The sequence below is a fragment of the Varanus komodoensis genome, unplaced genomic scaffold (genome assembly GCF_004798865.1).
Source record: "Varanus komodoensis strain SLA01 unplaced genomic scaffold, ASM479886v1 scaffold10, whole genome shotgun sequence".
Classification (NCBI taxonomy): Eukaryota; Metazoa; Chordata; class Lepidosauria; order Squamata; family Varanidae; genus Varanus; species Varanus komodoensis.
Window position 1 is genome coordinate 10837733 of NW_025335269.1, and position 15661 is coordinate 10853393.

The 15661-nt window shown below is 40.5% G+C and overlaps 1 protein-coding gene across 3 annotated transcripts in view; it reads left to right on the top strand.

Annotated features, from left to right (window-relative positions):
- TPK1 (thiamin pyrophosphokinase 1) overlaps positions 1-15661 on the top strand; it is a 289313-nt gene that overhangs the window by 178025 nt on the left and 95627 nt on the right. For all 3 annotated transcript variants that reach the window (XM_044453946.1, XM_044453954.1, XM_044453964.1), the window contains one exon: positions 7467-7613. In XM_044453946.1, the coding sequence (XP_044309881.1) occupies positions 7467-7613 (147 nt within the window). The remainder of the gene's footprint in view (positions 1-7466; positions 7614-15661) is intronic.

Consider the following 15661-nt stretch of genomic DNA (forward strand, 5'->3'; position numbering starts at 1 on the left):
CTTTCCATAGCAGCAACCCTTTGTTTTGGAGGCTTCTGTGGGCTCCTGATTCAAACAGTAATGGAATAGATAGGTAGTGGGGAAGAATGCCAGCCCCCCCCAAAGCAGTGTTTTCTGCCTCCATATTTTCCAAAAGGCGGTATGGAAATCTAGAGGGCAACTTAATAGAATTGGAACACAGGAATAAGGAATTATTAAAGAGGTAGGGTGGGAAAAGAAGCCGCTCAGGTGGATATACATTTTAAGGCATGTCTCTAAACCAAATCATATGAAAGTGTGGAATTCAGTGATTTGTGGGTGAGCAATTAAGAGTCCATCCAACCTGTCTTTAGGTATTTAATCTGAGCTGGGTTCTCGGTATCTCTTTGGTTGTGGAGCTGCTGCTAGATATAGACACAGAAGACAGCTGCTGCTCTCTCCTTCAGTGGTGGTTTTTAGAGTCCTCCTTGTGAGCTCTCGGTATTCCTTTCCTCTTTGAATCTCCTCAGTCTACCATCCTCAGAAGGCCTTCCTGACCTTCTCAGGGCAGACCCACCAGTCCACCCTACAGCAGCTCCAAGCGCCAAAAAAGGGCTGTGTGTTTAGCAGCAGGCTATGCTTGAATTCCTTATGAATGTGCTTCTGGCAGACCCTCATTTAAAGACCCAGGACTGATGCCATCACATGTAGTTAAATCATTTCACCCCTGTCCCTGAGTTCCTCCTCTCCACTTCTGGAAAGCATCCCTTTTACAGAGGATTACAGAACTGTATGGTCAGATGAGAAGGTTGTATTCTTCACTGCAGAGGTGTGAAAGGGATTCTTTTTTAAAATCATTCTCCCTGGGAGCAGTCAAGGTGCTTTATTTTTGCTTCATTCCCATGGCAGTGCTGGCTTTAGCTATAGTCCTTTTCACTCCTGATTCAAAACCTGCTGAAGCTCAGTAGGCCTAACGGTTGATGAGACTTTTGTGGTGTGTTGCTTTACAGATGAAAGCCAGGTTAGTCTAAATTTAGAGCTTTGGAAAATATCTTTGGTGACAGTTCAAAAGCCTTTGACGTTACACAAAAGATTCCGATGCATCCCAAGGTACCTTTAGATTTTCATGCAGATTTGCTAAGAAATAATAAAAAGACTTCTGTACAAGATACTCTAGGGAGTAAGGCATGCAGCAAGTTTAAAATGAACTGTGACAGAAGATAAATAGTACAGTATCCTACTGTATGTTCTGTCAATGAAATCTTAATTTTAGTTAGTCTTGTCCTTCCTTGTTGGTGAAAACCTTTGAACTGATTTCAGCTTAATTCTTCTGCCCTTTTTATACTTTGGTTACATACGTTCTTACTAGAAGAAAATGCTGTGTACAGTTATGTTCTTGTGTGTGTGTGTGAGAGAGAGAGATACTTTCTTTTTGAGTATTCCCCCATCTTTCTTTCACATTCCCCCATTCATAAACCCACACACATATTTATTCTATTCTTACACCCTTGACATTCCACTTTCATACATACACAGCACTCGCACTCAGCATAGCAATTCACACTCTACCTGTAGTAGAGCTGCACATAGGCCCTTGAGAGTTTTCCAAACTAAGGTATTGAGACACCGTTGAACATTCCTTAACTCTTCAGTTCTTTTAAGGAGAACTTATTCTGTTGAATTAAAGCTGGAGCCCTTACAGCCAAATATTGCTATGGATATTTGAAAAACTGTAGCCTCTGTTAACGTTAGACTTGTGCCTTTGTTGATTCTGGAGGTACTTGGGCAGAAATGTCTGCAAATCTGTGTGTTCTGTTCTTTAGTTTGAGACCTGACTTATTTCTCTACAACCACCTTGTACTATAAAAGCACTTTTTTGCACTTCCATATGTTTCTTTACAGGTAAGAACTGAGGGTTGACTGTCACCCTCTTTACCCACACTAACTCCCAAGAAAAAGTCAAGACTTATTGCTAAATCTAGGTTGGGAGTGGGTAGTGGACTATCTCTTCACTTGGGTTTTACTGCAAACCATACTGTTTGTAAAGAATAACACAACCCACTGCTCTGTTTTGTCATAGCTCTCCTAACAAATTAAATCTTCCCTCATCATACAATAAAGGCAGGCTAGGTTATAAAAATATCATAAAAGTGGAAGTAAAGGCATACAGAGAGGAGAAAGAAGTCCTCTGCAAAGACACCGCCAAGCGACCTGGAACAGTATCATGCAAAGATTAATGGAATCAGTGAGGTGACAATGAAATTGATTGAAGGCTATCTTCTTGGATATGGTGACAAAGTAACACCTATCTTCCTCTTAAAGCTTTCGTTCCCATGGAGAGTCAGGCAGGTAAGGTTGCAAGCCAGCTGTGTGCCCTCCACCTGATTATGCATGCTAGTTTTCTAGGAAAGGCTGACACGTTGATACAGATATTGCATGTGTGCAGCCAACACAGACAGCAACAAAGGGGGAAAATGTTATATCAAATGCGTGTAATATAGAAGAAATCATTGCAGTTAAATTGCATTGGTTAACTTATAGGATTTTACTGCAGAAGGTTCAGGTGGGTTCATCCTCCCCATTGGCTTGTCTAAAGAACATGATTGCATAGAGAGTGCTTAGCCTCTCAAGACAGTATTTGCGGAAGAATAACAAACTACTTCTAGCCTAACCTATGCACAGCAACTGTACCATATACTGGCACAGGATATGCAGGATGCCACGTGGGAGTTGGGTTTTATTTATTTGGTGTGGAGGAGTGTTCCAGTGGGTAGGGAGCAGAGGAGTGAGGCTCTGCTGGGACACAAGTGGTCCCTCGGCCTCTCCTTCATGTGAGCAGGGTTAGGGTTAGGGATATCTATGTCTTCTGCAGGGTCAGAGAAGAGTGGAGCCCCTGTATTTCCCCTCCTTTCAATTGGATGCCCACACCCTCCACGTTAAATAGTCATGTTGGACGATGCCCCTAAAGTGCAGGCAGCCTGATGTGAGTGAAGAAGAATCATACTTGATCAGACCAAGGGTTCATCTAGTTCAACATTTTGTATGCATGGTGGCAAAGCAGCTGCCCACAGGATCCCTCAGGCAGGAAGGGCCCAGCTCCTCAGCGACTGCTGCATGCAGGCATGCCGCCTCTGGCAGCACTTAGCCAGCAAGGCTAGTAGCCACTGATAGCCTCCTCCCTCATAAATCGTTCCAAGCCCTTTTAAAGCCATCCAGATTAGCAGCCATCACTACTCCCCATTGTGCTGAATTCCATAGTTCAGCTATTCTTTGTGTGAAACGGTGCTTCCTCTTTGTATCTAAACCTTCCTCGCAATCATTTCCATAGAACGACACCATGTTCAAGTGTTATGCGAAACTGAAAAATGTCTCCCTCTCCCATTTTCTCCATTCTGTCCATGGTGCCAAACACCCCTTACTTACCTTTTTTCTAAGCTGAACGATTCCAGTGTTGTAACTGCTCCTCATAAAAGAGAGGCTCTTACCACACTTACCATTTTCATTACTCTTCTTTATACTTTTTCTAATTCATTGACGTCCTTGTTTCAATGAGGAGACCAGAACTGTACACAGCATTCTAAGAGTGGCTGGATCAAGGATTTGTATTATCTTGGCAGTTTTCTATTCTGTTTCTAATTATTCCTACCATGGAGTTGGCCTTTTTCACAGCAGCCATGCACTGCGCCAACATTTTTATCAAGCTGTCTTCTATTATCCCAACATCTCTTTCTTGCTCAGTCATTACTAGCTCCAGTCCCATCACCATATGGATTTTTTGCCCCAATAGTTTTTGCCCCAACTTTGCTCTTGCTAACATTGAACTGCATTTGCCATTTTGATGCCCCCTCTCCCAGCCTATAGAAATCCCTTTGAAGCGCCTCACAATCCCTATTGGTTTTGACCATCCCAAATAGTTTGGTGTCATCAGCAAACTCAAATGTGAGCCTCCAAATAATTTGTTCCCAAATGGTTTGAGGCTGTGTATCTTTGTAGTCTCTTTATGAACACAAAAACTGCTCAGTGGGGTTAGGGCAGCATGAACCCTTTTAAACAAACAATATCAAACAACACAGGATAATTTACTTATTTGCTTATTTGTATGCACATTGCAATAGTTAACCTATGAATAAAATTAAAATACAAAATTAAGGAAAGAAGAAAAATGGCTCTTCTTGTTCATCTAGGCCTTTTAAATAATTTATATAGTCTGGGCTTCTCCATTTTACAATCTGTTTTAACTCTGGGGTTGCTATCAGATTTGCTTTCTGTTGTTGCTTTCTGTTGTTGATGTTATTTTATGTTTTATTTTGTATCCACATTGTTTTCATATTCATTTATGCCACCCAGAGAAATTTATGTTACAAGGAAGTTTACAAATGTAATAAATAAATACGTAAATACATACATAAAAAGAAATTACGCATAAATGCATGCATAAGAAAAAAATAAAAGGAAACTACAACAGAAAGGATAACATCAATGGAACATCAACATCGATGCTAAATATAGAAAACATCAAAATATATGTCCAGGTGGGAGATACAGAGCAGGATTGCTTGAGTGCTTTGATATATGAATATTCATTGCTTGAATATCTGTCATGTGTTCCAATCATTTCCTCCATAATAATATTGTGTTTTTCCTAATATTGTGGTAGGTATTCCCAGAAAGCATGGGAGGAGAAGAAAGATCAGTCCAATGATGGTTCATTGCGTGATTCTTAATTTCCATGTAGTGCCCATTAATAAATGTGATCAAGCATATTAGAAACATGTAGATAGCAGCTTCTTTTCATTCACCTTTCTTTAAACTTCTTTGGTCCTGTCTCATTTCCACCTGATCCATCAATACATATTCACTATGATTGTACAGCTAATACTGCCTTTGATATTAAGCTTTCTACTCAAGAGTGAGAAATGCCTGCTGCATCAATTAGCACCAAAGCATGTTGTTTAACAAGCTTATAAATGTTTAAAACTAATTGTCCCTTCCATTAGTCCCTGTAGGAATCAGATCTGAAAAGCTGTGTGATGATGATCATATATTAACAGTTTTGTCCCATGATTAGTAGCTGTTTTAGAACCTCCTCCCCCACTTTGGAGGGGGGGGCACTATTTTATGACTAACAAAAGCCTAATTGTTCAGAGAGATGGGGTGTATCAGCAAATCATGGTGCTTCTCCCTTCAGACATTTCAAAATTGTGGCCTTCCTTGCTGTACCTTGAGCAAAAAATCTGGCCCACATCTTGGTCACCTTTCACCCTGGCTACTTCACCCTTCACCTCTCTGGTCTTCCTGTTTTGTCTCAGTCAATCCACATCCATCCAGCTTTGCAATTCATCCAGCATTCTCATTACAGGGACCACAGAACACCCTTTTGTAAGCTCTTAGGTTGGTTTTCCTTCTGCTTCCAGATACTCTTCAAGTATCTCATCTTCACTGTCAAAACTTTATCTCCCCTCATCTCTCCCTTCTTTCCTCCTAATACATCCCTGCCAATGAACTTGTGTATCCAGTCCCACCACCCAAAGGTCTTCTGGTTCCTGCTTGCCACCAACTATTCCGGAAGCTGCCTTGTAGAAGATGTCTGTGATGCTACCTCCTGTACCTCCTTCACATCCTTTATAAACAATCTGTAAAGCTGCTCAGTCTTATCTCAATAGTCTAATACATTCTTCCCCAGCCTGATGCCCACTGGATGTTTTGGGCTGCACCTTCTAGTGCACCTGACCATTGGGCATGCTTCCTGGCAATAATGGGAATTGAAGTCCAACAACTCTTCACACACCAGGTTAGGGAAGCTGCCTTATCGTAACCAATGCAAAGTACATACTGGTACATACTGGTAATAATAATACATTTGCTCTCTATTCCTGCCTTTATTTCCTTCCCCTTCCTCTTTTGTTTCATTTGCATTTATTCTTGGGTTGTAAACCCCGTGGAGTAGTAACTTACCAAACCTGGTTCTTAAAGCACAATATGTAAAAATGGGGATCTGTAATAGTAGGAGAAACAAATTCTCTATGGCAAGGACCTTGGGACTGGAAACATAAATTGGACATACTGGATCTTTTTGGAGGATTGCTGTGAATTGAAGGCTGAGCTACACAGTGTTGAGAGGGGATAGGTTTTGCTGCAATAATCCCTCCAATTCTGTGGGCTAGATTTACCCACAGAATTGCATATGTTCTCTTATATGGGTGAAAGTTAAAGGCTGAATTCAGGGGAACCTCTCAGGGGAGCTAAAGCCCTGTTGCCCATCCATGGAGTATCAAACTGGTTCCTCTCTGCATTGTTTTCTGGTTTCAGTTTCTTGGTCATAGTACTATGATCAAATAGCAGGAACTAACTCTTCACAGTGCATGTCTTTGTGAAAGAAAGAGAAGAAGATATATTACCTGAAGGAGCGCTTACGTCCATATATGCCCAGCCGCCCTCTGAGATCAGCGGGAGAGGCCCTCCTCCGGGAGCCCTCAGTGAAGGAAATTAGGAGGGTGGTTACTCGGAGGAGGGCTTTCTCAGCGGTGGCGCCTAAGTTATGGAATGCGCTCCCCAGAGAGGTCCGCCTGGCGCCGTCATTATTTGTTTTTTGGCGCCAGGCGAAGACCTTTTTATTTAGGCAGCATTTTAAATGTTAATATTATTGAATTTTATTTGGCCAGGGCGGCTTATTTTATTCTAATGTATATATTTTAATTGTTATTGTTTTAATTTATTGTGTATTTTTTCTATGTTGTGAGCCGCCCCGAGGCTTTGGCAAGGGGCGGCATAGAAATGTTTTAATAAATAAATAAATAAATAAATAAATAAAATAATATTCCACAGTGTGAATAAAGGAGATATTTGAAAGATGCAAAGTACCTCGGTGTGGCCAAATCTCTTTTTTATACAAGGTTGTTAACCTTCTGAATTGAGATCTGAGCACTTCCTTTCCTGTTTTTCCACCACTGAACCTCTAGGTGTCACTGTGATACAGTAGAATAACACAAATACACAAGAAGAATTTGCTTTGCCTTGCTCCACTTCGCTTTTATAATTAAATACTGCATTACTGCATTTTCTGTATTGTAAAAACATTCACAAGCAATAATGGTTAAATACAGATGTGAAACTAGAAGGTCACAATGTCTTCTAAACAACTTGTAAACAGCCGTGAGTAGGGAAAGAGAGGAGTGCAATACATGCCCTTCAGCATTCTGCATCTTTCTGATTCCCCCACCATTGTGCAAATCTCTTCCTGAACAATTTCTATGAACTTTTTGACAGCTCCTGCATTCCACTATTCATAATGGACACATAGGATAAAAATTAAATACATGTAATATAGTAGTGGTGGTAATAATACTATATAAATATGTATTGGTGGCTTTATCTGTGCATTTCATCTGACAGAAAAGGAGAAAATATGCTTCCTAAGTTGCATCTCTAATTTTGCTCCAAAATTCCATCTCCTTTCTTCAAAAGTTTTGTTGTTGTTATCGTTGTTGTTGTTGTTTGTTTTGTTTTAGATCAACATGATTGTAACCTTGGGTGGACTTGGAGGACGCTTTGACCAAATCATGGCATCTGTGGAGACTCTCTTCCATGCAGTTAAGATAACGCCCTTTCCCATCGTAGTTATTCAGGACCTTTCCCTGATATACCTGCTTCAACCTGTAAGTAAAAGGTAGCCTAAGGGGTTTTGTGTTCTGTTTTGTTTTTTAAATCAGGATAAAGATCCCAGCACTGTTAGCCATGCAATGTCTATCACGTTTAGTAAGAATTATGACTGTTTCAATTGGGAAATCAATATATATGCACAGCCAGTGTTTCACTTCCATCTATTTAAGTTTAAAATTAAGTTATTGACTGAGAAGGGAAAGAAAAAAGACCTCATGAAGTCAAAGTTAAATTCTTTTTAAGTCCCATTGATTGAATGCAAGATGTTTACAGCACTGTCCTATACCTATTTACAGAGAAGAAAATCCTTTTGAATTCAGTGGGGCTTACTTCCAGACAAGTGTGTCCAGAAATTCACTCATGTTTAATTCTTCCATTGAAAGCAGTGGGATGCAAAGTGTGCTTAAGTTTGCCTCGATCATATCCAGATTGTGCTGTACCAGCTTTTCCCACTGACACCTTAATTTATATCCAGATGCTAAGCCTAGCAAGCTTTTTCTAACAGTTGCTGCCTGCTCCCCAGCTTTATAGCCTACAGTCAAGGAGTTGTACATGTATAGGAATGCACACTCAAGTGGTACTTGTGCTCTTTGGATTGCTTGTGACAGAGGAGCATGTACTAAAATTGTTGGCCACCACCAATGTGTTCAAATAAGCATTTGAGTAGCCTTACTTTCTCTCATTTGAGAAGCCCCTGAAAATATAACATTATTTATCAATAATGAGCAAAATCACCTCCCCGCACCCAGTGGATATTGCAGCTTCCCTCTTTGGCTTTCCAACCCTGACTCCATGCACAGATCACCTCTACTTCGGTTATTGTTGCTGGCCAGAATACGCATATTAAAATACAGAAGTAAATTCTTTTGCTCAGCTTATGAGACCCTCATGGTTTAAGAAGGATGTTAGGCATAAAAACGTATCTGCTATTACTGTGAGATATCACTCTTATTATCATTTGCGGGGCTGAAAAGCTACAAACATATTTTTATATATAAATGAAGGGACATAATTGTGAAGCAGTTTGAATGGAGGGAGTAGTTTAAATGTAAACAATTTGCTCACACTGATTGGCAGTGTAAATTAAATTTAGATAACTTTGAGGAAGGCTGGTTAGAGCCTTTTGAAGCATCTGAACAAGTTAGTAGTGCCCTGTTCAGGACATCAAATGGTTGCTTTTATTACAAAGTTGCATTAATGCATCTAAATGGTTTTTGAACTACCAGGGTTTAATGTTTGTACAAAAAGATCATTTGAAGCGAAAATGAAACCACTAACCATTTTACAAACTTGCTCTGCCTTAATATTAATAATTGGATGTTATGGGCTGCTATTTAATCTCACACTACCAGGCACCCATTTTGTTTATCTGAAAGTTGCTTACCTTCCTCTGCTTTCCTCTCTTAATAAATGCGCCAATAAGGAATTCTCAGGTTGATCTCATGTTCATCCAAATTTTATTCCAGTTGTCATCATTTTTAGAAAAATGCCTTTCACCCTCCTGGTTGCAGAATGAGCCTTGAGGAATCATAACTAGATGTAATTTGTGCACTTGACCAAAATTAGAAACTGGCCAAGTATCATCTTTCAGGAAAAGTGAATTGTTTCAACATGTGGTGATGCTGTTTTTAAGGCCCATTATCTGCAATGGAGGATGTTTACAACACAACCCTCAACAGAAAGTCCTGTTGAATTCAGTGGGGCTTACTTCAAATTAAGTATACATGGAAATGCAGCCTTAAGCCCACGTTTAACTTTTCCAGTGAAATCCTTGGGACTGAAAAAGTACTTAAGTTTGACTGTTATGCTGATGACAGCTACCCCCAGCTCTTTGTGGTGGCCCACTGCCGACTTTGCTGGTGGCTTGGGATGCCAAAAATAATCTGGGGCTGGGGAGTCAAATGGGGAGGCTTGCAGGCCGGGGAGGCCTGCTGTGCAGGGTGCCATGGTACAATACTGGGATATTTCAGATATGGTCAGTGGTAGACAGTTCAGGAATACAGATAAACAGTGCTAAAAGCCAGCACAACCTGCACCCCACTAAGTTAAATACGGCTGACCAGCCAGGTACTTATTCCTTATTTCTTTGTTATATTTCCATGCTGTATTTCTGCCCAGGAAGGCGATTTATGCTAAAACATGATGCTGTACAACAGAGAAACAAAGCAATTTCACATGCCAAGTCATCCATGCTACAAATCCTATTGTCCTCCTGATCATTTATTTATGTATTTAAAGTTTTTTATGCCATCCCATTACTAAAAATCTCTGGATGGCTTACAAAGGACAAAAAACAAAAACAAAACGAAGAAACCATAACAACAGCACTCAACACACTGCATCCAATAAATAATGATAAAAACAAGGATAAAATCAATTAATTGTTAAAATGTCAGGAAAATAAAAATAGGTCTTCGCCTGACACCGAAAAGAGTAGGGTGACCGCGCCAGGCAAACCTCCCTAGGGAGCATATTCCACAGTTGGGGTGCCCCTCCAGGATGTCTGGAGCATAGCCGGTTGGGGAATGATGTGTTACATGACCAGGTGAATTGGACACTTCTCAGAACAATAGTGCCCACTCAGTGAAATGGGTTTTGCCATCTCACCTTCTCCAGTTAGACTGAATGAGGTCGAAGTGATGTCTTAGGGAATGTTTGTTGATGTATATATGGCCTACAAGGTGCTTCACAGTTCCCCCATTTTGCTTTGGTTTGCTTTCTCTTTCTCTTTCAGTAACTGTGAGCTTGTTAGGAAAACTCAGCTGTGGGCCAATCTGGTATAAACAATTGAATGCAAAGGGAAAATGGGGGCATCTGGGAACTAAAGCCCCAAATGTATGGAGGCCTAGTGTCTTCCCTATGTGCCCTCCTGTCCCTTGAGATCTGAGGCGGAGGTCCTGCCCTGAGAGCCCTCCTTGAAGGAGATGAGGAGGGAGGGTACCCAGAGGAGGGCCTTCTCTGTGGTAGCGCCCCAACTCTGGAATATGCTCCCCGGAGAGGTTTGCCTGCTGCCAATGTTATATTCTTTTCAGCATCAGGCAAAACCCTTTTTATACCTTCCGCCCATCCCAATCCAGATTTTAATATGGTGGTGATTAGCACATTCAGTCATACAGTCCCCCACATGCAGTCTAAAGTAGAACATTCCAGGGAAAAAATATCCTGTGATGAACTGTTTGCCTAAAAAGCCTGCTTGAATTGCTCTTAGAAAGCATTTTAAATTGTTCAGATGAAAGGCTGCTTAATTGGGGAGGGGGGGAATCCTTCTCCATCCAGCCATAGTCCACAAGAGAAGAAACTTAGGGAGGAATTTGTATGTGCAGATGAAAGCTTGTGTGTGTGTGTGTGTGTTTTTTTTTTTAGACTCCAACAAAGGACATTTTTCTTTGAAGAAATTCTTAATGTGCTCAGCCATTTGGGCTAAAACAAATTTAAAAAGCAGAATTATGAGATAACACCCTCACTAAATAATAATTAGGGTAATATTCTGAGTGATGAAAATGAATCATTAATAAGATGGAATCGCTCTTTATGAGCAAGAGGCTTTATGTAACAACCCATACCCTTTTATGCTCAGAATTCAACTAATGTCAATTACTATTAGGCTAAACTTCCTTTGAAGAACACTGGTCCCTCCAGAGCCATGTTTATCATTGTCAGCCATGGTCAGAATGGATGGTTTAAAGTTTCATATGCATACTTTCTCATTTTCTGCTACTGTGCTTCTCAGGAGTACAGAAACATTACACTCTGTACACTGAGCATAAATTATCTTTTATCTGTGAATTTTACAGCAGTTTGTAATATCAGGTAGTAGGATTTATGGCCAAGAAATAAGAAGATGTCCAAGAATTAATGGCCCATGGGTTTTACATTATGCTGAGCTGAGTTCAGTGTAAACCGTGTAAGATTTCAACACTCTGGTGCAAGAAGAAGCTATTTCTACTTGCACTTGGAAATCCATTATGGTCGCATATTTTTGTCAGTTATCTAATGCTGCAGAAAGGATGTATGAAATGTTTTGGTAACCTTTTTCTTCCTTGCAGTTCTCTTTGGTGTGTCTCTTTCCCATTGGCACTGCTCTTATGCTGATGTTTGCCCTGCATTTAGCTCTGACCCAGGAAGTCCCTGGCTCATACTCAGCTCAGACACAAACACCCTGCAGGAGGGGGCGCTACCGGTACAGCCTCATCTTCTCCCCCACATCCTAACTGGCATTATAGAGACAGTGACAGTGATATTAGCCAACTTTGAAGGGTTGTTAGAAGGACTGTGATGATGATTTATGTGAAGAATCATCATGATCATCATCATTTGTATCCCACCTATTCCTAGTGACTGAGCACTTGAAATTTGGTATATAAAGGATTGTTATTCCTGCACTTGTTGGTGTTGTTAGTAAAATGGCTTTATTGTTAAAATTTATTTTGATTGTGTATTTTGAAATCAAAGCCAAACAGGAGAAAGTCAGAACATAGGAGAAAAGGGGAAAAATAACATAAATTGTTGCCATATGCTTATATGTAATATAAATAAATGCATTATACTTTCTCTCTGTATACATAGAAAGAGAAAGAGAGAGATTATGCATGTAGATATAAAACATACATGTGTGTGTGCACATGCATGCATGCACACACTATGTTCCCCTATATGATTTATATGTGGCAAAACAATACTACTGTTGTTAAAGATCATTATTCAACAAAGGCAGCCAAAATACTTGTCTATTTGTAAATTGTACCTTAAGTCCACTTGTTCAAAAGTTCCAAGTTCCATGAAGGCTTCCAGCCATTCTGCTGTTGCAGGTGGCTGTTTGTCCTTCCAGTGTTGTAATATTGGTCCTTTAGCTGGCAAAGAGCATGGAGAATCCACTCATATGGACCTTGTATTAAGTTCCAAGAAATGGGTAGACAGTTAAGAAGAACATGCCTATTCATAAATGTTGATTATTTCATCCCAAAAGGAGGCAAACACTGGACATTTCCAAAACATACAGAAAAGAGCTGTACTGCACCTCCCACAATTAGCCAATTTAGCTGTACTGAAAACATCAATTTTGCTGAATTCAACATACACTAAGATCTTTTACCACTTCTGAAATAGATGCCATCAAGGTACTCCATTGATGGGCCAAACAGGATGCTTCAATTCATTGTTCTATTCTTGCTTAAGACACAGACACCTGTCGTATTTATTCACCGATAGTGTCTGAGAGCCAATGTGGCGTGGTGATTGGAGTGTTGGACTGGGACCCGGGAGACCAGGGTTCTAGTCCCCACTTGGCTATGGAGCCCACTGGGTATCCTTGTGCCAGCCACTCATGCTCAGCCTAACCTACCTCACAGAATTGTTGTGAGGATAACAATGGATCTCTGTAAGCCACCTAGGGTTCCCCACAAGAAGAGAAAAAAGCAGCATATCAGGTATATTTTGGGACCAGAGGTGGAGGACCAGGGCAGCAGAGGACCAGGTGTGGCTCCAGAGTAGTCCATGTACAGTAATGAAGCACTTCCACATATTTAGGGGGCTGATTTTTGGGAAGCCTGCTGGAACATTTCCAGCAGGGTATTTTCAAGACTCTTGGATGAAGTCTGATTTTTTTTTTTTTTTTTTACATTGCTGTGATTCTGTATGCAACTTCTTATGCAAAAGTCCCTTTCAATTCAGTGAGGTTTGTCTGTGCACAAATAAAAGCTGCATTGCATGCTAGAAATACTATGGCTATAGTGAGATGCACAGTGACCTCAAAGTGAGCCCTAATGAATAAAGTGGGACTGAAGTCAATTTAAACATGCAGAGGTACAGTAAGCCTTTTTTTTTTTTTTTTGTAAAGCCACAATTTGTGGCGAGTTAATTCTCCAGTAATATAGCCAGGAATATTTGTGTTTGGTGCATGTGGCTATACTTACACAATAATCTAGATAAATTGCAGACATGCAACTTCCTTTGTGCCAAGTGAAACCTGTGAGAAAGAAACTAAACCCTCTGCTCGCAGTTTAGTTGTTGGATGTACAAAAGAGTATTCATCATTCTCCCCCATCCACCCTTACTCCTCTCCCCATGCTCACCAAACTTGCAGTTATATTCAGAGCTGCCTAGATTTTTTTCCGGGCACATTTTATCTAGAAAAGAAAGAGCATTTTAACTTGTTTCATGATATACTTAATAATGTGTTTCCAAGAAATGAACATGTATTTTTGAAGAGGAAGTTATTAAGCATAATGTTGTAACTGTTCTGTATAAAGGAATAAAATGGATGGTTGGAAACACATTCCTAGAGTACAGTTATAAGTCATGCAGGAGCAGAAACCTGCAATACTCTTTTATTACTGCTCTAGGAAAAACAAGATAATGATATCTGCTACTTATTATGTGCTCCCTCATTTAAATGATTGCCCTTGCCAAATTGATCAATGCTTATACTGCCTTTAAATGGTGGCTCCATTTTATCATGTTTAATTTGTGGGGCATTTTGCCAGGAGGCACCATAAACTACAGACTTTGCTACAAGAGCGTGATGATAACTTTCAAGCCTTCTTCATCTCTCCATGTTTCTGCTAAGGAACCTCTCAACTTGCAGAGGATTCTGGGGCACATGTCCTCAGTAGAGAACACATGGTCAGTTCTGATGGGTCACAAGCCAGACCTTTGTAGCCCCATCATTGTTATGAGTGTGAGACCTGAGATGCGCCAGACATTCACTTTGGAGAGTGGTCACGTGTCCTCATTTACAGAGGACAGTCTTCAGTTTGAAGGATGGCCAGAGGACCATTTAAAGGCATCTTCTATTTGAAGGGCTATCCAGTACAAGTCTAGTTTAAAGATTAGCAGTGATCAGAAATGTTGCTTCTTGACCATTGGCACCTGGACAGCCACCTGGCACACAAGTCACCTGGTCACAGTGTTCCCCACAGTACTGTATTTCTGTTTAAATTACAATAATTATTTCTAAATTTGCAATTATATTTCTAAAGTAGCATCTTATGCAAATTGCCATTCTCTTTTGCTCCCCTTCTTGGTAATTCATAATTGGCTGCTCTATTCGCCTGCATCTGTGAATTCTGGGACAAGATCTATAGTAGCTGTCCTTCAGGGAAGATAGTTTTTTATGTCTCATTCCAAGTGAAGAGTTAGGCTTTCCCAGAACACAGTGAAAAATCACTGGATTGGAAGAAGAAATGATGCTTTCATGTTCTGTGATTATAAGACTTTGGCAGCTGTCCCCTGTCCAATCCCGTGCGCACTTTTCAAAGCAAGTCCCATTTGACTTCTCTGAGGCTTCCTCCCCAATAAGTCCTGCATTATGTTTTAATTGAATATTTACAGATAAAACTGAAAAAAGGAGAGGAGGTGGGGAGGGAAGGATTTTTATCTAGGATTGGGGAATGTTGTTGGATGTTCAAGGTAGGGGAAAGCTTATATGCAGCAAAACAATACTACTGTTGTTTGTGTTAGAAAATGGTAAAGGCAGTTTTGGATTATTATCCTTTACTAATACCTGGCAAATAAACATTGCTTCAGCTGAGAATAGCCCTTAATTTGGTATAGCAAAGTGCTGGAGACACTGTGTCATCCCTGTGTGAGTGAATCCATGCCTGCTGACACCTCTAGCACAGCCCGTGCCATGGTATCTCTATAGTCCCACTGAGGGATCTGTCCATTATGTTCCCCTGAGAGGTGACTGTCCCATAACTAGAGGTGGAGTGCAGGCAGCCATTTAACTGTCCCATGGCCTACTAATCTCTTCTGGCTTCACACTACATGGACTGCAGTGCCATGTACTAGTTTGGAAAGTCTTCCCAGAGACTACTGATGGTACTGCAGGTTTCAACCACATGATCATCTTAATTAGAGTCTTCTCAATATGCATGCCAAGTTCCAGGTGCCTAGGTTTCCACAGACAAATAGAATCCTGTGTTACTATAGATACTATCCTGTGCATTAGAACATACGTATATCTGCTGCAAGAAGAGAGATAATCTTTGGGTATCAGCCAAATTCAATAATTTGTGTTGAGCATCTTCTGAGAGTTGGGTCACTA